Source organism: Diprion similis, chromosome 4, assembly GCF_021155765.1.
Source record: "Diprion similis isolate iyDipSimi1 chromosome 4, iyDipSimi1.1, whole genome shotgun sequence".
Lineage (NCBI taxonomy): Eukaryota > Metazoa > Arthropoda > Insecta > Hymenoptera > Diprionidae > Diprion > Diprion similis.
Window position 1 is genome coordinate 21,076,004 of NC_060108.1, and position 24,643 is coordinate 21,100,646.

The following is a 24,643-nucleotide window of genomic DNA, read 5'->3' on the forward strand; positions in this document are numbered from 1 at the left end:
TCTTCTCATAAAGGATCTCCTGTTCTATATCGTCGGTAATCTTCACCCTTGACCTTCAACCTTGACTTGGTCACCCACTCGCGATTATACTTGCCGACAAAACTGTTCCAATTCCCAATTGAAACCCTGGCTCTTCGGTACACAACACGCGGTGTTATGTTACGTATGAACTATGAAGGATACTTGCAATGAGTATGCGTGCCCGTGTTTGCAGAAAACACGGTGATATCAATTCTGTCCCTAATCCAGAGCGAAACCCACAGCCAACATTCCATGAATATTCACGTGGCCCCGCGACATGTGCTAACACAACGGTATCCCGGGTCAAATGGGGTTTCAGGGTTTTCAGTAGAGCACGAGACATTTTCCATCAGTTTAAAGTCCAGTTTCCGTTACCCAGTGACTCAGGCTTTTCACCCAGCGTTCGTTTCACCGCTGTAGAGAAAATTTCCCAATAATTATACGGTAACTTTTTCCGTGAATTGGTTTTACGCAATTGTCTGTTACAACCAGTGTAGACATCGTTTGGAAATTCTCTGCGAACACAATACCGCATCCCGTGGGTGATAATGCTTTTGCAAATCGTTCCCTTCAAAGAGTGACGCGAGTATATCTTTCAACGCCCCATGACGTGCCAGTGCCGATAACTTTTAACATGCTCTACAAACAGCGGAAATCCATTCATCATCTGGAATGGATGTTTATGAACTGCAAATGTTTCATCAGAATTGCAATACCTCAATGACTCCCACACGCTACGTACATTTACGTACCAAGTTTTTGGGGGTGGAAATCTCCAGCAGGCTGTAGATAATTCAAAGTCTCCGGAAACTCCTACCAGTTTCTCATGTAGGTAGGTATAATACGACAGTGACCGCAAACTGCTTGCATTCTTATTATGGTAATTTCACTTCGTAATTGTCACAATGAGTACCGACTGCGTTGTCATATTTCGTCTCTTCATTTCGTTATCCAGTTCATTCTTTCGCTACACAACTTAACACTTTCTCGAGTTAGCTAACGATCAACGAACTCTCTTACACAGCTCTAACAAAAAACTACGATGCAACGGTTTTCTGTGGTTTCGAAAAGAAGAAAAAAGAAAAAAAGAATTACTTGCAAAGAAAAAAAAAACCAGAAAATTAAAATGCAAGAAACACACTCGTGGTCAGATGTGACACGCATAAGGCCAAACGTAAGAAATTTCCGGGCGTACGATGACATGCAATTTTATCGTCTATAACGAAAGCCGGAAGCTCGCTTGCAGCTTTGTATGCTCGTTGGCTCATGGTTGGATTGATCGTTGGCAGACCCGCCAGTTGGCAAATGCTTGAATACGTTTGGGAATGACACATTCAGGAAGTGCGTGCGTAGACACTCTCCTCGCAGATACATACATACAATAGACCGTGGCGAAAAATTATTGCCCACATTATCCGAATGATGAAGTTGCCCAGGCTGTCCCGTGTAATCTGTGCCACATCAGAACGTAAAGTGTCTGATATGAATAAATAATCGAATGCGAACGTTCGAATAAATAATCAACCGGACGATACATCCGTTGGAATATTGCGGAGCATCTATGAACATTCGTAAAGTTTCCTGCTCAAAAATAAACTATACAAGACAAAGTTCTTTAGTGCTTTATAGTTGTAGGTATACGTCAGATTCGTTACACTCTGCAACAGCGATGGTTGTCAAGGATGATGTATGCACGCCTTAGGAAACACCCGTCTGATTGTCAGACCGTTTTGCACGCGAGCCGTTTGAGGATATACGGGTGGGGTCGATATTGAGGGATGGTCGAAAAAAATATCGAGGAATCTCCGATCGAGCCCGCTTGTCGGAAACCACCTACATCATAGTTTTATCGGCCACCTTTCTCACAGATAACAACGATGCAAAGCTCAATCGAAACGGAGATTCGAATAACGTATACGTAGAATCTTTGGACAAGGATATAATTTTCTGAATCGTCTTACAAAGGTGTTCCAATTCTATTATGTACGTAATTATGTAAAGTGTGACACGTCGAGTATGGATCACAGTAGTGGAATAAAAACACGAGTTGAGTATATTAAATACTTGTATTCTTCTGTTTACGAACAATAATTGCATAATCACGTTTGTTCATTAGGTCATTAATCCTTTTTCATTTTTCTTTTTTCTCTTCTAGATTTACATAATTGTATATTTATCTAAGTACCTACGTCATATCTTTCCTCAGTTTGAAATTCATTCAACAATGAGTACATCAAGTGTGTCATCAAATAAAGAATTCCATGATACATATATGTGCACAGCTGAATATTCGGATCTTCGCGGTATATACATTGATTTCGAATTTCATTTCTCCATAATTTCATCGTCCACCAATTATACGCAGAGGCATGGCTCGACCTTTTTCACGCAGTTTCGTTCTCTGGCTAGTAAAAAATCCTCCACCCTCCTCGAACGAAAGTATTGATCGGGCTTGTGTGCATACACTACATGATTATATACTCAATCGAAAATAAACTTTGAGTACGAGATTAGTCTCCAGGCGTACTTATAAAATTTCAAGTAAGCTATAAAAAAGTATGTATATATCCTTTCGAGCAGGCGAGACAAGAAGAAAAGAAAAAAGATAAACGACAACAACAAATTCTCATCCACGGAGACAAACACCCGCGCGAATATAACCATGAGGAGGAAAAACTTACGCTCGAAAGGTCAGAGAGAAATCCATTTCGTACCCAACAACATCTCCCCAGCGCCTCCTACACATTCTCACAACGTGCTCCTTTTCCACACGATTTGCAGCCAGGAAGATACGTGAAAATTCGCGCCTAGGTATATGGATATTGAAGGAGCGTACTACTTGCAAAGTTTCGGCATTCAAAAATCGTCTCGCCTTATTTCACACAGTCTGCCATTAAGGCTGCTATCTTCTCTGACCTCTGACTGTCTCCATCGATTCTACGCAGCCATTAAAGAGGCTAGCCTGGCTGGAACCAAATGTTCTCTTGGCAACTCCCCAACCGTCTTGGCGCCTGCAGACAGACTATAGAGGTGAATTTCCACAAGAGCAGGTCCAGGAGTCGCGTGGATGGAAAACATTTCATGATTCATGATTCTCGGTCCAGAATTCAGTCTATCGTAATACCTGAGCACGAATATACACGGTTGCGTGTATTTGATGATTTCATTAACGAATAATCGTTGGGGTTGAGTATTACACTTAAATATGAAGTAATTAATAAACTCGAAGCATTTAATATTATCACCACAGAATAATATTAACACAAAGAAGTAAAGATTAACAATAAAAAAACTGATAAAAAATAATAACAATCTCACGTACGGCAACAAAAATCGGCATACACAAGTCATAAAGTTACTTCGAATCCGTGACTGAAAATTATCACGTTCGTTATACGTATAAGCTAATATCAGAGTTGAAAAAATTGTAATATAATTTTTTGTAATTTATTCCCATATCTAAATCATTATCCTAAACTCTTTGCAAAGTTTCCAATTCGCATGAAAAGCATATTACTTTCTTCCCTACAAATTTTTGTTTTCTTTTTCTTTTCTTTTTTTTTACCTACCAGCCTTTTGTATCCGTTATTTTAACAATCTAGAATTTTTAGGCGCATCTGCAGTCGATCGCGACTGTACCCTCGCGATTCCGAATACGTGTTCACGTAGTTTTATGTAATATACATGTACAATTCAGCATACATGTATATATAAATAGATGTATGTATATACATATATACACACTACACATACATATATATACATACATATATAATATTCGTAATAATTTAAACTTACGCGTTACATATACATACGACAACACATTACACAGATAAGGTACTTCATTTATTATTGGTCGCCTGATTAATAAGCTCCCTGAATTAAAACTTTCAGTTGTTTAATTTTCAAACGCCTGCATGATGGTTTGTCTATTATATGTATAAGATCGAACATCATCTAGCTAGTATACGAATTATCAGGCGGTATAATCCACATAATACGGTATAAATGTTACAATTGGGTAATTGTGCCGATAGTCACAACAGCGTAGATCGATTAGCACTGCAGTCGAAAATTATATCGAATTGATTACTTCTCACTTATTATCCCTCTGCTTATTTTTTAATTCATTTGTTCATTTTTTTTTTTCGTTTTTTTTCTTCCTTCGTTTTTACTTCAGTAATCCAGAAAATTCTTTAGATTAATTTGATTATCTAGATAGGTTGGTCTCTCCTCTGCAGGCAATAATATTTCCACCGAGCGTACAACTTCACGTCGATATAATACTATACGATGACACACGTGACGTGTGGCCGTTCGATGATTTATCAGAAATAACAATTTGTCAGGCGACATAATTTATGCATTGTTCTATATCATCCTATCTACATTTTAAATTATATCGATTAAATTTAATGGGTCTGAATTTGAGAAAAGAAAATCATCTCCCCCTTACCCCGTCAACACTAAGCTATGATAAAATATACATATAATATCGTACATGTAAGTGTATGCATATTACATATATATATAGATCTATAGTAGGCTTAAGGCGGTGCTTCCTTACGTTTGTCAAGAAACTCGACGACATCGCATCGGCCTATACTAACTGTAAGCCCCGTCATAGCTCGTGCCGTCGTCTAAGGATAACATGTACCAAGAAAATATAATTATACCGAAAAACCAATTAATGGATTTGTCTTACTGCTGAGGGAATGCTGGTCGTTGACTAACGACGAGGCTCAAATACACCGTGAAACAACTTACACGAAGGGTGTGAGCAACGAGGGCCAAGGCGACGTTGTTTTGGGGCCTTTAACGATAAGATCTCCTCGCAGGTGACGCGATGTCGTTTCAAACTTTCAGACTCGTCTAGAAACAATTATTCTTCCGCGCTCCTCGTGTGCGATAGTGAAGTAAAAAGACGAAGCTATAGACTTTTGACAGAGAAATTTTTCACCGCAAATAGCCGAGGGAGTTTCGACTATGTTCACACGAGGGTTGTAGGCAATGCGTTTGACTTTGCTATCCCGAAATTCTACTCAAACTTGTCGATTGGTGAGAAATTTCTCAATGCTTCAACAGAAAATGATGGTCATCGTATGAATTCAAGAGAAAAAACGAAATTAGCTAATAACGGGTAATTAAACTCGCAATCGGACACCGAGATGTCCGTATGGCTCTTTCTTCGCTTCCTTCCTTCCTTCCTTCCTTCCTTTAATTAGTGACGAGGTACTTGCTTGATCGCAGATATCCACTACACGCCTTGCCGTTTCGTCTGAATTTTGATAAACTTTAATTACCTACACGAGTAGTGAACACCGATGATGAACATGATTCGGCGATAAGACGTTAATCAACTATCGACTCTCCCGCCTTATGTATACCTATTCTTTCGTTTCTAGGTTCAAGAAACCAGCTAACCGCAGATTTGCAGCTCCGTTGCAGAGAAAGATTTCAATAATCAGTAGACCCGATTCGATCGCTTGAAAGAGTCTCGCGTAGAGACCAGCTGGGGAATGTAATTTGAAAAAACGTTTCACCGAATTAACAACCTGCGCGTATTTCGCAAAAACGGTTTACATATACCTACGCCAGGCAACCAATCGAAGCAGACATCGCGCGCGAAGGAAATTCGCATATCAATAACATATATAGAATATATACATCAATTTCCGCTTATATTTTGGCAAAGTTTTTGGCTGCGGCACCAGCAGCCCGGCACATCTAACTAGGCCATAGTCAAGGCCACGGCCTTCCAAAGCGCCCTGATGTCACCCTCGGCCAAGTTTGCTGGACCGAATAGAAAATCACCCGGTGAGTACGGGGTTTCGATGAATGTCTGCATTCTATCCGGAGTTAGAATCAACGAATTCAACGGCGTGTGGGTGAGGTTGATCTTCTTCGCCAGGGTCCCGGTTATGTGGACGTCGTCTATCCAGAAATACGAGGTCTTCTGCGCCTCCCTGTAGAGTAGAAAGACGCTGTCTGGCGAGTACATTATCGCCCAACCAGCGCAATATACGGGATAAGTTTTTCCGGGGTACTCGAGCGGCGAGACTCTCCACTTAGATCGCCAGGAACGCTTCACCATAGCCATCGCCATCGAGTTGCAGAGTATCAGCCGCTTCGCACCCCACGGCGATAGATCGTGGGCCAGGAACTCCAGTAGCGCCGGCGTGTGAACGAAGACGTCGTCGTCAAGCTTCAGAACGTACTTGGCACCTGCGACAAAAAGTTGATCCACAGTTACTTTCAAGTCCATTCGCTCGCCTCGACGAACGGCAGGTGAGGAAAATCGAAGTACACGTCAATTGTAGTCGAACCTCAACTGAAAACTTTCTATTCATTGCAAATCACAACACACTACTCAATCATACTCGAAATCGAAAATCTTCAGAAATTGGCGAAAACCACATTATCATGATATTCGCGTGGGCGTGTGAGGTATAAAAAAATCTTAAAGGAAGAGCCACGCGACAACAACGGGTTGTGTGCGGAAAAAAATTGTCACCTAATTCTTACCTGGACAGTGATAAGCGGCCCACTTTAGCGCCATCACGTGTTTGTAGGTCATGTTCCTATATGCGTCCTGAAAATTCCCCTGAACGATGTCGCCGTACATCCTATCCTCCTCTTCAATTTTTCCTTGCATACCAGGCATGGTGCCGACAAGGAAAAGGACGATGGCCCCGAATCGCTTTTGCCCCCAGGTCTCGCGGATCACCATTCTCTTGGGGAGGTTGGCCGGGGCAGAATGTATCAGCATCAGCAAGAGGGGCTGAGTCTTGTTGCACGGATCGTGGTTTATGAGGAACCGGAAGTTCCTTAGGTCAATCAAGCTCGTTTCGTCATCGGACGGTAGCTCGGCAAGGGAATAGGGCCTGGTTGGTGCCGAGGTGTTTCCAGGCAGTATCAGTTCGTAGGCTGGCGACGTGGCCACGACGGGTACCGGAATCGGAGGACCCGGACACCCGTTTAGTAACCAGAAGGAAAAACATCCGGTGACCGTAAGGGCGACCACAAACAGAAGGGTGCATGGCGGCGACCCTGGGGCGTGGAGCCGCCGCTTATCCAGCATGCTAGTGAGACCCTGTCATCGCAGAGATCCTGAAATTCGCAAAGAGGGAAAGTATTGAGTAAACCAAGTACGTGAAAAAGACTTCCGTTGGAAGGAAATGAGAGTTCAGAGCAGTATTCCTGAAGGTTCGTGAGGAAAATCGAAAAAGGTCGTCATCGGTTATTCTTACTGCCACCATACATCTTTATACTTGAGACAGACGCCCGAAGGATCCGCTCATCTTTCATACACGAGAAAAGTGCCAGTCCTGTGGGAGGCAGAGTGATCGATCGACTGCGCCTCGGTCATTCTTGGTGTTTGGACAAGGTAGGTTACGAATGAGCTGTGGAAATTACATTTATTTATAGCACATCCGCGGGACAAACTGAAACGATTGCCTGTCTGAAACAACTCGACGTTATGTCACCGGGGCGAGAATTGTCTCGCTAATAGGTCAATGTGCACATAAGGTATTATTATCATACATAAATACGCATGACGTCTTTTAGTCATACAGTATTCAAATCATTCAATTAACCCATTCACCGTCAGAGAATATTTCATCTACCGCTACTGCCACTGCCGTTGCAAATAGTTTGTAGTCAATTTCAGGGAATCAAAGTGCCACAGTGGGAACGCGAGAACGTGCAAGTGATCCGCGAGCTGGAAATCAAGTTCGACTCGAGAGAAATTTTTAACCAGAAAGTCGGATCTCGGCGTGTCCGACGTGTCGTGGGTACCTAGTCAGGTCCATGAAATCGAATTCTCTCTTATCCTTAAAGAACGAAACTCTACCCTCTAAGGTCTCCGGATTCCTACGTCTGCTGTACACGTGTATCAACTATCTGAAACCCACGTCTATGTCGTGGATTCGCCAGCTCTATAATAAATTTAGGAGGCACGTATGCAAGCAAGTATGTCAGGTATAAGGTACCTCCCCGGAAAGGTTGTAAGGTATGCCTTTGCGAGTATACCTGCAGAGTCTGCTCGTCAAACTACCAAGCAGCTCGCAGGATTCTAAAATAATATACGCATATTTATAAATAATGACGAAATGAAATTTCTTCTGCGAGAATTGCGCTTCATATACCTACCATATATATGTTAATGTACCTGGAACGCGTAACGCTACGTGCATCATTGTTCGCAAAAAACACAAAGAGCTTCGCGTTCGAAATCTAACACCATTAAAACGGCAATAATGATAAAGGAGTGATGAAAATAAACTCTCAAAGATTACACGCGTTTCATCGTTTCCAATTACGTACATCAAAGCATATGCACAACGTATTTGCAGCCCGGATAGCATCGGAGAAAATCTCAATCCAGTCACGGTCACGCGATGAATGCCTGTTTGTATAAAAGATTATATCAGCCGCGTTGTACGTTTCTGTGACAGCAAGTGCAGATATCAAGTCAACTTCAAACCTCCGGCCTGCGGCAGATTGGAATACCTTTTACAATCGAAAGTTGTAGATTGGAAATGAAGGCTGATGACAACGACGTGGACTTACGAATTTCCTAATCGCGACATTAGTGCCCGAATCCGACATCGTATTTCGCCACGAAGGTAAAAAATTATTAAGGCACCTCCTACCGGAAGCTCTCGAGAGACAAAATAATCGATGGAAAAGTTTCGTGTCAATCAATCGTCAGTTAAAAGTGTGGAAATGCATTTTATTCTTTATCATAGGAAACAAATCGACAAAACAATTTTTACGACTGGCAGCTCATGGTTATAACGACTGGTCGGATTGTCAATGGTGATATCGTACCTTTCTCCAAATGATGTCAAGTTTATTTCGGCCACACATCCCGCACTGGCTACAGAGACGATTGACCTTGTCTGTGATCCGGTTTCACAATGCATATATAATGAGAGACTCCGAATAAAATCCATGACTTCTGCGAGTGAAGTTTCGCTGTTTATTCTCGATCAGAACCCGATATTTTAACGCATAAATCACAGTACATCCACCGCTCAAAAGATTTATTTCCGAAACGTATATGATCTGATAGTGTAGGATATTCGCAACTTTCAAACTTCGGCAATTACGTTTTGTAAGAATTACTTTGGTATTAGATTTTTCGAATATTATACTTCCAAACTTTTTCACCGTAAAATTAAAGAAGTGGGGCATAATTGGTATTTATGGCATGAAACTAAAAGTTTTTTCTCCCAACAACTGTGACAAGATACCTTGATATTTCCTTGATCAAACTTAAAAATTTTTACCATTTCTCAACTCATGTGCATCATTACGATAAACGACAAGCTAAGGACGGAAATGCAATATATTTCTGTATATAAAAATGTATAGTCTACACATGAGTTAAGACGCAATTTTGAGATAAATATAAATGGAGACAGAGATTTACAGATACGTATTCTGCAAGGCTGGAGGCTAACGGCAGATTTCTAGAATTGGAATATTCCGAGAACGTTGGAGAAATTTTTTTCAGGGATTTGCGTCATCACCGCAGATGTATTGATCAGGCCAAAAACATGAAGCCCACATGAAGCCTCTCAGCGAGAGAAGAAAAACATTCTCAGCAAGGCATCCCACGGGACCTGAAAGGGTTGTGGCCTGCAGGGTTTTTTGTAAAGACGATTTTGAGACAGCTGAGTCATCCGCTCTGCTGGATTTTTAACCAATATCACGAACATGACTCGTACTCGTACACCGCAGAGTCATATACTAATTATTTCCTCTATTACTTTACGTTATACCGGGATATCGAATGCATATATCGATGCATGGAGGCACTATTTGAAAAAAATAATTCAATCTATCGGTGGGGAATTTTTGAAAATCGGGAGTTCGCTCCGTTTGATGGTACAGTTATTTCGCCAATCGCGCATTTTCGAATGTCCCGTCATATTTCCACCCTTCTGTGACGTGTGAATAATCCCTTTAATCAGGTACACTTAATGACACGTCGATTGCCGCCTCAACGGAGCACGAAACGAGTATAAAATTTGGTTTCTATAACCATGATTTTCTGTGCCTAAAAAAATTTCCAGATCTTTTTCAATAATAAAATCATGGACCTTCTGCAGCAGAATGGAATTTTTTGTTAGGAAGTAAAAATTTTTTCAACATTCGAAACAAATTTGATTGATACAGAATCAAACCCAAATTTTCATACATATATCTAATCGTTCACTTTCAGAATTTGACAAATCTGATCCGCGAAGTATAATTTTGGGAATTGCTGTGAGGTACCGCGAATTCGGCACGATTTACCATCTCGTCAACTCATTTTTCGTAAAATAGGCTTCTTTGAATTTTTTTGTCTTGTTGGAGGATCTGCAGAGAGCAACTCTCAACCGTTTTAACGTTATCATATATTTACTCGATTTAAGATTGTCAAACTTACAGGTCATTATCGTACCATAAATATAATTTGGAAAAAAATCGCTGCTCAATTTCCACGAGTAATATTTTTCAACTAAACCTACAGTTGCAACCTCAGACGTTAATGTATTAAATCGTTGCTACCTGCCGCAGGCAGATTTTATTCTAAGATATTTATTTGACGTAGTCAAACAAGTGTAGCGACAACGAGGAGAACTTTCAACATCGCCGAGGTGGAAAATATAAGATAATTTTTCGCCCACGAATTATTCATTTCAATCTGAGTATAAGCCAATGTACCACCTTATACATCACATACATATATACATCCGGCGTGATTTAACAGTCAAATCGCAGAGCGACGCCACGGCTTGTATATCTAACCAGCGCAGCGAGACATTTTTAATACCAGGTGTCTCGCTTTCGAAACGACTCGACTTTATGAGGGATTCATATGCCGCTTTTACGTGTCTGTATAATCTGTTGCGCAATTGCATAGACAAGCGCCAAGAGCTAAATATACAGACATTTTTGTTTGCTGAATACAGCGGCGCAAATTTAAATTCATATTGCAATGAGAATTTCAGTATATATAACAATCATCAGCGCATCGTGTCACGCTGCCGTCCTTTTCCTTTCCTTGTTTCTTCATTCTAGCCCTGCAAGCTCTTCGCACCCTGAATTTAAGCGCATTCACTCCTCATTCGATCTCGTCGTCTATCCTCGTGGCAAAGTTTTGACTATAATAATACCCACATATACAAGGATTGCGGTCGTATAAGGTATCGTGGCAAAAGCGAACAGTGATCGATAAATAATGACTGAGAGGTTGAAGGCTAGAGTCAACGAGCAACAAACGATTGCAAATGCCCGACTACAGGACGTATCGATTATTTATAGACGGGTTCCTAATTCGGAAGAAAAATAGGCGTCACCTATTGCCTCGTGTATCTTCTGCGCTTTGCAGGATGCGAAATTCGAAACGGTTGAGCCCGCATGGATTATGGATTCAAATTGTGATAGACGGCATGATCAATCGGGGATCGTATAAATTCGGCGAATGTGCTGATATTTGCTACTTTATCAGCCAAAAGTATTTAGGCATCGGATATCCCGAGTTCTCGGATGCTCATTTCATCATCGCGACGAAGCATGACAGCAGAAATATTTGCTTCTCGCGTTACTCAACCTGGTGCAAAGCTGTACCGCGATGAGAGATCAAATCACTTCCAGGTACTTAGGACCTATACCGGGCTAAATCGTCACCTCGGTAAATCTCAGCACTTGAAATATTATACTCACCACGAACTCCGCGCAATACAGTAACATATATATTATATATATATACAATATATATACGTAACAAACATCACAGCCTCACTCTCCGAGCACTTTCAACTTCGTTCTCTTTGGTATGAACTTTCCACTAAGTTGGAAAACTCTCGGAGTGAAGATTTGCGGAACGACTGAACGCTCCGTTGCTGTTTGATAATCAAGGGAATACCTAGACAGAAGCAAGAGTCTCTTGATTTTAGCTAATTGTTCGTAGTGAAGTCTGGAATTTTCATCAGATTGAGAGAATGTATCGTTTTAATATAAACTTACTTGTTGAAAATATAATTCATTTCGGACAATTTTTTTATTTCTGGAATATCGAATATCTGGAAACACTAAAGTGATAAAAGCCGAGCAAAATTGAACTTTTCCTTCATTTTTTCATATAGATATAATATACTTATAGTCTATGTACATTAAAATTATGTACTGTGATTTTCTCAACATTTTTTCCTTATCTTTGACGAATTATTTATTGGGCTTGTATAAACGAAGATCAATCTCTTATAATTTTCCGTCTGTAATCACCAGAAATGGATAGATAAAGTATAACATAAGTAAGTACTTATGAATTCGTTGATAAGTTAGAAATATGCATTACCGACACCGACGAACGTTGATAAAAGAAAGCAATATATAGCAGGAAATGCAACGTGCTGCAATGCTTAGTCAAAATCAGAGTATACAGCATACAGGAAGAAGCCTGATTGAACCGAACTGATTATTGGTGTACAAAACTGAAATAAAAAAAAAATGAAAAAAAAACGATCAATTGTATTTTATACAGAGAAAAGAAATGACAACGTCGAAGAAAACCAAGACTGAAGAAGGGACAGGAGTTTTCGAGACTGGCTATAATGATCGAGGGACGAGTTTGCTCGTCGTGAAACTTATATCCTCTTGTAATTTTTCCGGGGAAAGTTTTTAACAAAAAGAATCTACGCGAGAAGCTCGCTCTTGTTTTAACGATCTGGAAAGTTTGCAGCCTGTTTTCCTCTGCCAGTTGCACGCGAATCTCAGTTTAAAGCCGTGGTTCTATACTTAATCGAATAAGAATACGAATAAGAAGTGCCGAGAGTGAGAATAAAAGGAATCTCGTTGAAGAAACATGCCTGCCCAACGGAATGGAATTGCGTTGGCACATCGCTGTCGTAAAATGACTGACGGGCGAGTGCTTCGAAACATGAAAACAGGGTTTTAGAGTGAACGGCTATATCACTCAGATTTCCTTCGCCAATTTATTATAGGTTCTTAATCCAAAGCCAAGCGTAAGCCGTGAGTCCCATAAATTTACCTCTCGAAAGTTTGTGTTACACAATTTCTCCAAGGCGTCCAAAACAAGAGGGTGAAAAGCTCGGCTTGAATCGACAAAGAGAAAATTATTTCAGGATAAAAGTATAATGGACCCGTTCGAAATCTCATTAGAATTTGAGTAAAGACTTGAGAAGATAAGCCAGCAGCAGTCTCGGCTTTTGGAGTTACGAAAGAACGAAGACCCGAGACGGTGTTACAGGATTGATCTATCGGCTGCCCACTTCACGTAGTGTTTTTTTAACCCCCGATACTTATACGGTCTTAAGGGTAACGATTTACGGAAGATTTGGTAATTGCGAAAGGGTTGATTCTCATTCAACCCTCGTCCGGTTCGCGGGGATTCGGGCACTTGAGAAATGATTCAATTTCTCTTTATTACCTCAAAGGTAATAAATTTCACCAATTTTCGCACCCCCGCGATGGAACGGAACCTCTCGCAAAGTACGGAGAGAAATGCAGTAGAGAATTGGGAAAACCCGAGTCCTGAAACTGGAAACTACTGCTAAGTTCCTAAAACGCAGAAACGGAAGAGAAGGAAAGAAAAACATAATATAGAGAAGTTTGATGATGTATTTCAACCATCAAACCGAGTATAGGTATCGTGAAAAAACGTAATTTCTCCTCAGATTCTCATCAGAAGTAAAAATCTGCTTTGGCGATAACTGGATCGCAAGTAAAGAGCGAATGAGCGAGAAAGAGAGTGAGAAAAAAAACTTTCGGCTAATCCATGGATCAGTCACGTAATCGCGGTTCATCGTCCCCGACTTTCACTCGCTGTCCTGCAGGCTATAACGAAACGAGGAACCCGGAAGTGGACTGATTTATTATCCGCGACATTTAACGGTAAGTACCGTTCAATCGCTTGACAACGGACTAAGCACAGCTAAATCTTGCATGCGAACCCTGTTTAATACCCGCGGTAACTCCCGAATCCTGCCCCAGGACCCTGCAAAAGCTCGTGCCGCCGCCGATTACATCGAGTTGCCAGATCGAGATCGTAAATTGCAGCCCCCCTCCCCCCTCCTCGAAAAGTTTCTTGCCTTTTCCACGACTCTTAATTGTTCCGCGCTTTTCGTGACCGCGGAACGTCGCGTCGCACCGAATTCCACCAGGTCTTCATCAGGAGGAGATCAGGACGAGGGTCGTAGGGTGAAGGCCACTGTTAGTGTGTGATTTTTGTGATAATCGAATCCATTGACGACGAACCGGATGGTCGATAATGAGTGTCGTTCCGTATCGCGGTCAAGAATTAATCCCGGATACAAATGAGGGAAAAATTTTTTACCGAACAGACAATCGAACACACAAACAGACAGATAAGAAAGCGAGTTAATTAAAACGTGGTAAAATGAACACAAGTATGATAACTTTTGTGCTTGCGGTAACAGTTTTCTGTGTAGATTTAAACATCAATTCCATATAGTGATCCACAACCAAAAAATTAGCAATTCCGACGCTATCGTTACTTGCAAGTGTTACCAGAAAGCATGATAAGTGTTGCAATTTTTTTTTTTTTCTGCGAGTATAGATAGATGCGTGTACATTATTTTCACCAAGCAGCACGATTCACCAACTGCTCGAATATATCTATAATTATCGACCAGACTGAACGGATTAAAATCTAATCCGATAATTTATCTGCAGTAAATATATACAAGTATAATGAAAAACACAAAGAGATTTGGAGTTAGACTTGAAACGAAACGTTTTACAAGGTCATTGACTGTCATCGTTACATAAATATAGAGACGTTCGTGTGAAGGTTGAGCCAACATTAATGGTATAATTACTGTAGCAATGCCTATATATTTTTATGAAGAGCATAATCGTGTCATGGTGGGGGTGGTTAATCCGATTCCATTTACCATATGAATGTGATGCGTACGAGGAAAGAAGAGCATTTTCCGGGCTGATCATTTACTGTTCGACACGACGACATGCAAGTACGGTAATTCATTTTTATCCGGGAGTGAGAGAGACGGTCTAATTGTTGCATTTTCATTGCAGAATTTTAATCTGTGAAACGTCTATTACGTAAAACGGTGAGCACGAAATGACGTGGCGTTCGATGCTTCGGAATTCTTGTCGCAATTAACGTTCGCTGTACATAGCAGCTGGAAAATTGAATTGAATTTCCATTTAATTTCGGCCAACCTTCGTCAACGCGAAGAGCGAGCCATTCTGTACCTACCAGATTGTTATTACTCTTATTGTAAGCCCCGAGCGGTGATTACGTAGAGTTTGCCATTTTCTCCACGCAGAATGAATTTTCAATAATTATGCAATTAACAAGCGGTGGTTGAAAGAAGAGAACTTTCCGATTGACAGATAACCAAAAATTTTTACACCACTTAATTGAGAAACAATGTCTGCGATTTATTGACTCGTTACTAAAACGAACTACACTGTAATGTAGTTAACGATGAATGCACGTGGTAAAATCTGCAGCAGCAGCTCTGCGTGCACGAAGGAGACAAAAGGATTCATGAATTATGGATTCCGAGTGTTAACACGTCGAATCGCGTTAACGCGATCTCGATATAACAAGCGGAGGAAATTGAAAAACGCGTTCAGAAGCCGCTGTAAATAGGCATAAATATCAAAGGCACGTAAATCAAGCACTGATCGGACACAGAAGTAGGCGTGTAGATAAATATTGGATAAAAAAAAAAAAGCAAAAAAGCCACATCATTGTAGTACATGAATTCGCAAAAGATAACGTTGAGTTAACTCCTCCTATAATTGCTGGAAATAACATATAATTATTCCCTAGTAAACATCAAATGAGATAACTTTATAATCTAAAATATTTACTGCTAAATTTCCGATTACCCATAATTTTTTTCGCGAAATTATAATTCTAGGGTTCAAATTCGCCTCACAACGCGTATATAAATGACTTGCATCTTGAAATTGGCAAAAAATTGTATGATTTTCATCGCGTTTTTTCACGTCAGTTGGCTTTGTCGTTTTCCATTTTACGCAAACAATAGCGACCCGTCACAAAGTTGGTGAATCGGATTCATCCAGGGTTTTTTAATAGGGGAAATGAAAGCGCTGATTGGGCGTTGGCTCGCAAAAAATTTTATAGGCATGGAAAGTGCCGAGTTCAGCAGTAAACGTAAATGTCAGTCCCGCGTATAACGTACCTGTAAAAACGTGTAACGATGCCCACCGCATATACCTGTACGGGCGATAAGCGTATAACAGCGCAACTCCGAGCAGGGCATTCAGGTGCGCTTGGTATCTAACACACCAAGGCAAGGTCTTACGATTACCCAATAATTATATATAATAAAAAAACCAGTAATTACAGGTATGTAATAATTAGGTCCGACCAAATAGTCGACGGAATAATCGAGTCCGCACGAATGATAATCCGAAATGGCAACGGTTTCATTCTTTCACACGCGAGAATTCAATTTCTGCAGACAGTCTCCCGTTCTGTTCTCCACCCCCGAATGAAGAGATTGCTGCATTCAGGATTCCAGCCACCGTGGGTTCGACAATCGAATGTCTGCAAAGTGGCCGGATCCGAGGTTTTCCTCCTAGAGTCCAGGAGGAAAGGTTTTCAATCCTATTTCCGACAGGGACGAACTCCGCGGCGAGGGTGCCCGAAGGGTTGATCCATTCGTCACCGTGACTCAGACCCCCGGCTGGACCACCGTAAAGCTAGAAAATCCACGACGGCGCTCTCGCGCGAAAAAAAGAGGCTGAGAAATGGAGAGAGGCAGGGGTAATAGGATGTCCTGGTATATCGAAAGGAATGGGACACACCGGGATGCAGCAAAACGGAAGGGGAAAAGGGAGGAAGGTACACACCCCTAATTCGAAGAATAAGCGCGTGGGTGTGAGCGATAGCGAAACTCCAGGTGCGCCAGCCGAGTTTTCCAATAAAGTATTAAGATTTACACGAAAATCTGCTCGAGTCCTCTTCGCTCGTTTTCTTGCGTCGAAATTTACAGCAGCTGCCTGTGTAACAGGGGAGATATATTGGTGGACTTTTAACAAAAACTGTAACATCTGTCTGGGTTTATACGATCTGACCCACGTCCGTGAGTGTGCCTTGATGCTTGTTAAACTTCGTGGACAGAAGACTAGCACACATAACCGTTGCTTTTAATCACAAGCAATTAGATATAGGCACCGCTGATTGCGAGCTTCGTTAAATTATCGCAAAGTTTTACGGTATAAGAGTATACATAAGATCCACTGAGATATATAACGTAAAATGCCTGATGAGTGAGGATGACGCGTATGGCTGATAATAGAATTACGTAGAAGGTCCGACTTCTGGTATTGGTCATTCCAACTGCAACCGGATACGAAATGTGCGAAATTTTGTGAATGTCGCTTTTGAATCGAACTGATCTCGTTTGAATGGAAAAGAGATTTACTGTTATTGGAAAGAATTTATTTACGTGACTGCCACGAGGGGATGTCCGCACAGAGTAATCAAGGTATTTGACCTTTGTAAATCGCAATTCAATCAATCGAAAATGAAATTGGACATCAGTATACATACATATAGGTATGATATATTGCGAATACATTAAATCAGGCAACTAGTACACGTAAATAGTTGATCGTATAAATTGGAAATAAAAAAAATTAATTACGTCGATAATCTAATGTTACGCGTCGTCGTGCAATTAAAGGTTCTAAAAACTCAGACCGTCCAAATTTGCAGGAAAATGAGCGCCTACCCGCCATTTGACACAGATCTAGCACCAAAATCAACGTTATAAATTGAACCGAAGGTAGTTGTGCGGCTGCAGCAGGTACGCGGAGAATATTGCGCCTCAAAGTAGTGGCTGATATCTGGCAGAGGGATTAAACACTCGTTCAACTGGTATTAAAATAAACTAGCTTGTGACGCAGCGAACGTGAATACTAATTGAGATGAGGGTGTTGGTCGCGTGTTCGAGAGTTCAATGCTCGTCAGCGAGGGATTAAACTACAATTCGCTAACTTCTCTTGATTGCATTATACGTCACTGCACGTAGAATAATCTTCGCATGTAAGTATTGTATATATATTTGCCAAAGTGCATATTTATTTACACTGAATATTTGGTAACATCGATATACGTACGTAAAATGGAAGAGAGTCCTAATTTTCCACAAGTTTTTTCACTCGTGCAAATCGTGAATTTCCGCCGTTGCAGTTTCTGATTATTCTGATTCCTGACGGGGCGGTTCCCCTTGCGTGTCGAATTGATTTCACATTACATTATACAGATATGTCTATAAGGTAGTTCGATACCAAATTTAGAATTTAATACAAATCACTGCAATAATAACTGTAGCCGTACAACAATTGCAGACTTTAATCTCATTCAAATTGTATGAAATTTCAGGATAATTACCTCGAACGAAAACTTATTCGCAACTTGTATAACATTGGGATTATGATCGAGCCTGGGCCAAGCAAGCAATCAAGAAGTTTCACCGATATTCACGAATTCAAGCTATGCTGCGATGTCAAGACTTATTATACACGTATATTATACTCAAGTATAGCTGGGAAACTATAGACGAGAATTGAATTAAGTTCATCTTACTTACGGAAGCCACTTTTATGGCCGACGTCTTGCGTTCCGCGATTTTCTTTCTTAAATCAATTAATCAATCATTTCAGGTATCCTAGTGGCAGCTGTACTTGGACTTGGCCGAAATTTTTCATGTTGAATAGAGTTTCGCACTTTGGGACCATATAAACCCGATATGCGTGACTGTGCAAAAGTAGTTTTTGCACTCGTTCAACTATAGCTTGGCAAAGAGCGCCATGTGGTCGCCAAATGCTGCTTACAGTAGTTCACACCCATACGCCTTATACCTCTGCATATACTTTTGACGAAATTTGACGACTCAGCAAAATCCCAAGCGGAAATTTCAGTGTTTTTACAGTATAATTCACTCACGCAGGAAGTAATACAAATTTACGATTCACGATCGCCAAAAGTTTTGACAAAAAATGTAGGATGTAATGAAAAATTGCCTTTTTTTTAATTTGCATTCAGAGCACGTTTCGTCGAAAGATTTTCATCGGTTTGAAGTACTTTGAAAGTTGTTGAGTAAATTGTTTCGAGTCGATATCGTACGGAATTTGGATGAATACCCAGTCTGAAAAAATCACCATTGAAATAAAATTGTCGAAAATGATTCATGAAGTTTCGGAAAATTAAATTTAACGTATACCACCGCAAACGTACGCACGCACACTGTTGTCAAGTATCATCAATGTGTGATAAATTACTCCCGAGTGGATTTTTTTTTTTTTTTTTGTTGAACCGCGGTTCGAACGATATTCTGCGACAACTTTAGGAAGGATTCTAAAAATATACGAGGGTTTCAAACACCCTAAATGCGATAATAAGAATATAAAAAGCCTTTACGCGGTCGTTTGTTTCAATGTTTTCAGAAAACAGGATGAACGGAAAAAATAGCCCGAGTCGAAATAACTAAATAAAATAACGCGAATAAAGTGTGGAAAATGGCGAAGCGAAGCCGTGAATGAATATTTGAAAGACCGCGAAAAATACCGTGTAATAATAATATACGGACCTGGCGTAGTATTTCAGCGTTGATATTCGGTTCTGCTGTGGAAGTTTCAAGGGCTCTGGAGTCCGGGGCGAGTGCAGACTGTCTGCAAGGGTGGCTGGGCGAGGTTCGAATGTGACGAAGGGTGCCGCCCGGCGCATATAACACAAGGGTCGCACACGTGTTTCCCAGACGGAATTATTATACGTGCGGTTCAGTTCCGGAGTTACAACTTATAACGAATCCAACCCCCAGACGACGAGGGATCCGAATAGTCGGTTATGTCGCTTTCCTGCTCCGAATTTCTCTCTGCATCCACCCGAAATTCCAGCCCCTGCAGTGCAGATCCGTCCGAATTTAAGGGATTATTCACTGCAGGGCGCTTTTCAACCGACGGAGGACCTACGGGTTCGACGATTACTTAAATTCCCTTCGCCCAATTCTCGTCGTCCAAAATCCAGATCTCGTCTGGCAAAGCTTGAACACCTCCAATTATTGCCTACCCAATACTGACGACGGGAAGAGGAACGGCGATCGCGAATTTTGCATTGATTTGGCGGACAATCTTTGTCCGCCAATGTGAGAAAAGAGTTTGTAGAAACGGATGTCTGTCAGAGGAGTGATAATTACAGTAATATGTAAGGACGGAGTCACCCCCAGTTTTTAAAGCACTACTGTGGAATTTACTGCGCAAAGAATTTCATTTCGTATAACGTCTGACGATGAATGACGTGTAACGTGACGAGTTTTCCCCTCCCTGCATTGTACATTGCGTAGAGATCGTGTGATGAAAGCATCAAGTCTGTTGTGAATTGATCGTGGAAAAACTGTTACATCGAGTGACGAGGTTGAAGTTAGTAACGTTACTGCTACGGTGCATGTTCGGAAGAAATCCTTACTTCGCAGCTTTCTTAGGATTGTCCGAAATTTAGTAAAGCCAATGGCTCGAGTGTCGTCCTAAAATTGCACACAATCATACATTCTTCCCTCGTTTCGTTGCGTGGACGTTACTACTTCAGCCTCGTGTAGAACCTCGAAGAAAGTCGGTGATCATCCCTTAGTTCAAGCTGTCGGGACGAATCATCTGATAAAACCGCGGATCAACGTTTCCGTGGTGATAAAATGAAGTAGCTGTGTTTTTTCAAGGATAAACGATCCGCGCTTCGATAAACAGATTAGCGAAATGCGTCGAGTGATTCGGCCGGATGTGGCTGTTCGGACGGGAATCGAAATAGAATTCCAATTCTGTTCTCGTAATTTTTGGTACGCAATTGCAAAACAGCAGCGCATTGCGGATTCACACATGTACGTATGTGCATGCGATATGCACAAGGAAGGTGTACAGGTGTGCTATTCGAAGGAACAACAGGATATGTCGAGCAGAGAACGCAATTCGAATATGTGGGGCGAAGCGCTTTCCGCATAGCAATTTTTTCGTCTCTTGTTTGCTTTTTCGCAAATTGAACGTGTTCACATTTGGTCGCTATCTGCTCACGTATAAACTATGCATTATTCATTATCAGCAATTATTAGCGTCGCTATGTAAATTCAAGAGCTATACAAGTCAGAGTCAACAATCACGTATTTGAATTGGTCAAATCTTTTTCTTATTTTTAAACCATACCTGAGTCAAAGTGTGGAACTATTATTTAAACTCGACTGTTAAAACATCCTTGTAAGTGTGTGTAAAATTTTTTAACATTTCCGCTTCAGACAACCTTAATTCCAGGCAAGAAAAATCTCTGGAATCAGTCGAAAGCGTGTTTATAATAGGTAGACAGAATAAAAAGTCGTGCGTTAAATTTTTTCTGGAGCTGCGATAATGGTTGAATAAAAGTTAATAATTACCCCAAACTTTTTGGCCTAATGCCATTTTGAAACCGGTAAATGTTGCAAGTTTGAAAAGTTTTATACAGCGTACGTTAAACTCTCGTTCGGGGGTATGTGACAATTTTTTAGCCGCACATTTCGTCTAAATCAATCAAGTAATTAATTATGTGAAAATTGACGATTACATATTATCTTCTGACGTGTGGTCACGTGGATAGCAAAATTTCATAATATGCAATGTGAATGAAATCAAACCATAGACGACTTATCGCCAAATGCTTGTTCTCTAAGTGGGAAAGACTAGTTTTTGTCAAATCGCTGACCGTTTTGTAGCCTTAAGAATAATTTCTTTCATATCTCCCGATTGACCATGATATATATTTTGTAGACGAAGTTTTATTCGTCAGCTTGTATGATTCCTGGCAAAAAGTCAAGCGAAATAAATTCGTCGTTATAATTTGGGCAGACAAAAAAAATTGGCGTCATTTAAATTGCGCTTAATTAAATTAAATTAAACTGCGCATTAAATGGTGAGAAGCGCATTTCCTCGCACATAATCAAATTGAGAAATTCCGTTTCATCGAACTCTACGTGTAATCTTGACTGCAATTAGCGTAACGATCAACTCAATAAAATTTAACCGAGAATCGATTTAAAACGATCAAAAATAGAATCCTTTAGCCGAGTCATTAACGCGTGAACCATTATCGGCATCTAATATTTCATGTAAATATTAAACACACGTGTGCAATATAATACTTTTTTATTGTTCGCAAGCTCAAGTTTCTGCATATAATCAACATCGTTTGATAGCTACATGTGAGCTGTTGCATGGAGCAGCATGCACGGTGTGCCAACAGTGCAACTTATCGAAAATGTTTTACATTCAATTAACTTATGAATTGTTGATCGTTATACTTAATATTAATCATGTGCAATAGCGGTTTTTTGTGAAATCGCAACGACTTTTGTAATGTGCAGTTAATCCGATTTCATTTCTACTTCAACGAACCAATTAATAACTACAACAGATTACTCTTTTGAACATAATTCTGTCCCGCCGATTACCTCAATCTTTTTCTTCGTCCACCCATACGCGACGAAGTATATTAAATTAGCGAATAACAGTTCACTAAAAATTATTCGCAGCGATCAGATTTTGCATATTGAATCAAGTAAATGGGATTCCTTTTCGGTCATAACGTTTTCTACCATTGTCAGTGATGGCACGGTCGAAATCCGACGCGCAGATGACCAATTATCAGGTCCAGAACACGGTGCAGAGTGTAGATATCGAAACAGCGTTTAATCACTCAGAAAGTAGAACATTTCAAACCCAATGAACAAATGAAATCGAGCGTAAATTTACGGTGAAAACGGTATAAAAATTTCACGCAAGACGAGCCTCAACTCGAGTTTCTTAAATTGCCGAACCTCCGGACGTTTCACTATGAATTTATACTGTAACGTGCCCAGCTTTCGAGCACCGTTCTTCCAGGAAGGTGTTGCTTAGCTCCTCCATTCCAGGCTCCAAGTTTCACCTCGTGCAGGATACAACCTATGCTCTGCTGGATGGCGGCTATAATCACCGAATTCCGGCTAACGGGAATTCCGCGATTGCTGCTAGCTACACACAGGTAGGTAAGTATACCTTCGGACCCGCTGTACAAATTTATATTCGCGAAAAACAGCACGGTTTTCAATATTCCAGAGGTAGCAAGGTAACGGCTGAAGACACAGTAGCCTTACTCGGATACGACATCGGCAACTGCGGCGAAAAGCCGGTTGTAAACCGGTGCGACGGCGTAGAGAAAGAAGGTTCGCCACAACCTTGGAGCATCTGCTCGAAAGTTACGCCGTGCTGGTTGAAATCGAGCGGGAGAGAGATGGAGGGAAAAAAGAAAGACAGAGAGAGAGATACAGTATGAAGAGCGTCGGGCGAGGAGAGGAGAGGAGAGGAGAGGAGAGGAGAAGAGAGGAAAGGTGGGAACTGGGAAGGAAGGAAGGCGGGCGGCAGGCAGGCAGGCAGGTAGGGCGGCGGTTACCTGGCCGTGCTCGGTGCTCGGTGAACTCGACGACGGGCGTATTCAACGTGTGGATGCTGTAGCGCCGAGGAGGAGCAGCTCTCTTCTCTTCTCTTCTCGTCTCTTCTCGTCTCTTCGGTCGGCCTGTCTTCTCTCACTTATTGATTGCACTCGCGGCCACGAGGCTCTCTCCGCACTTTTCCTTATACTGGCACCGTCTACTTGGCTAGCTACGAGCTCAGCTTATCGTCGACTCGAACCTCCCGGGTCTGGGCGTCGCGACGCTCACTCCTCTTGGACGGCGTGATATTCAGCTGTCAGAAACACGCGAACGCGACTCGACACGGGGCACCGACAACCGACCGCCACGGGAGCAACGCGCGCATCCAGCCTTACGCGGGCAACGACTGACTGACGCCCCGGCGCCCCGGCGTCCCGACGCCCCCGACGCCGCACGGACGACGCGCGACACCAGCGGCAAAGCCGCGAGCCTTTCGAATACCACCCAGACACGACCGCCTGCCGTCTTCCTGCATCTTCGTATATTAGCACGCCGCGAAGTGACGCACAATCGAATGCGGTGTATCTTTCTAGAATTCGCCGGATCCTGATTTTGTCCGGGGATGGTGATTGTGGAAGGATCGGCTTCGTGCGGAGTTTGAAAATCTAAAAAGACCGGATCACAGAAATTGAAAGGCCAAAATCGTCGGAATGAATGGAAGAATAACAGCAGAACATATTACAGAAGAATCGACGGTATTTGGGCGATCCTGTGCTTGGCTTTCTGACCGATATTACATAGGTAACATAGATTTTCCTGTTTAAGAAAATTCCATGTTCGTGACTCGTGTATTTTTCTAGTCTTTCTATACATTTTAACTCCCGTTTTCCAGTTTTAAAGTTTGATGGTAAAGAGTGCACAAGTTTTATAACGATGCATGGTAATAATTACTCCAGCGTTGTTAATAATTAAGCCTTTGTAACCAAATCCATAGGCTTCGGAATTTCTCCCATCGTGATCCGCAACTTTTGACAAGTCACATTTTCTTATGGTTAAAAAGAAACAAATTTTCTGTTATCAGGTTCAATGTAAACTTTACTGAAATTGCACATCGATTGGATGCTTCAAAGTTAAACTAACCTAACGATGAGTCAAAA

At 41.3% G+C, this 24,643-nt stretch overlaps 1 protein-coding gene across 1 annotated transcript; it reads right to left on the reverse strand.

Moving 5' to 3' along the window:
• Nucleotides 1-2,156: 2,156 nt before the first annotated feature.
• Nucleotides 2,157-23,948, reverse strand: LOC124405458 (beta-1,3-galactosyltransferase 5-like). The gene is made up of 3 exons (XM_046880345.1): nt 23,507-23,948; nt 6,547-7,131; nt 2,157-6,246 (listed from the first exon to the last, which is right to left on the reverse strand). The coding sequence occupies exons 2-3, from the start codon at nt 7,100-7,102 to the stop codon at nt 5,753-5,755; spliced, it is 1,050 nt and encodes a 349-aa protein (XP_046736301.1). The 5' UTR covers nt 7,103-7,131; nt 23,507-23,948; the 3' UTR covers nt 2,157-5,752.
• Nucleotides 23,949-24,643: the final 695 nt, after the last annotated feature.

What these genes read in the sequence shown, in the direction of transcription:
- LOC124405458 (XM_046880345.1), bottom strand. Translation starts at nt 7,102, where the DNA reads ATGCTGGATAAGCGGCGGCTCCACGCCCCAGGGTCGCCGCCATGCACC. An exon ending in GGCCGCTTATCACTGTCCAG is followed by an intron (nt 6,247 to 6,546) that starts GTAAGAATTAGG and finishes TTTTTGTCGCAG; the next exon opens with GTGCCAAGTACGTTCTGAAG.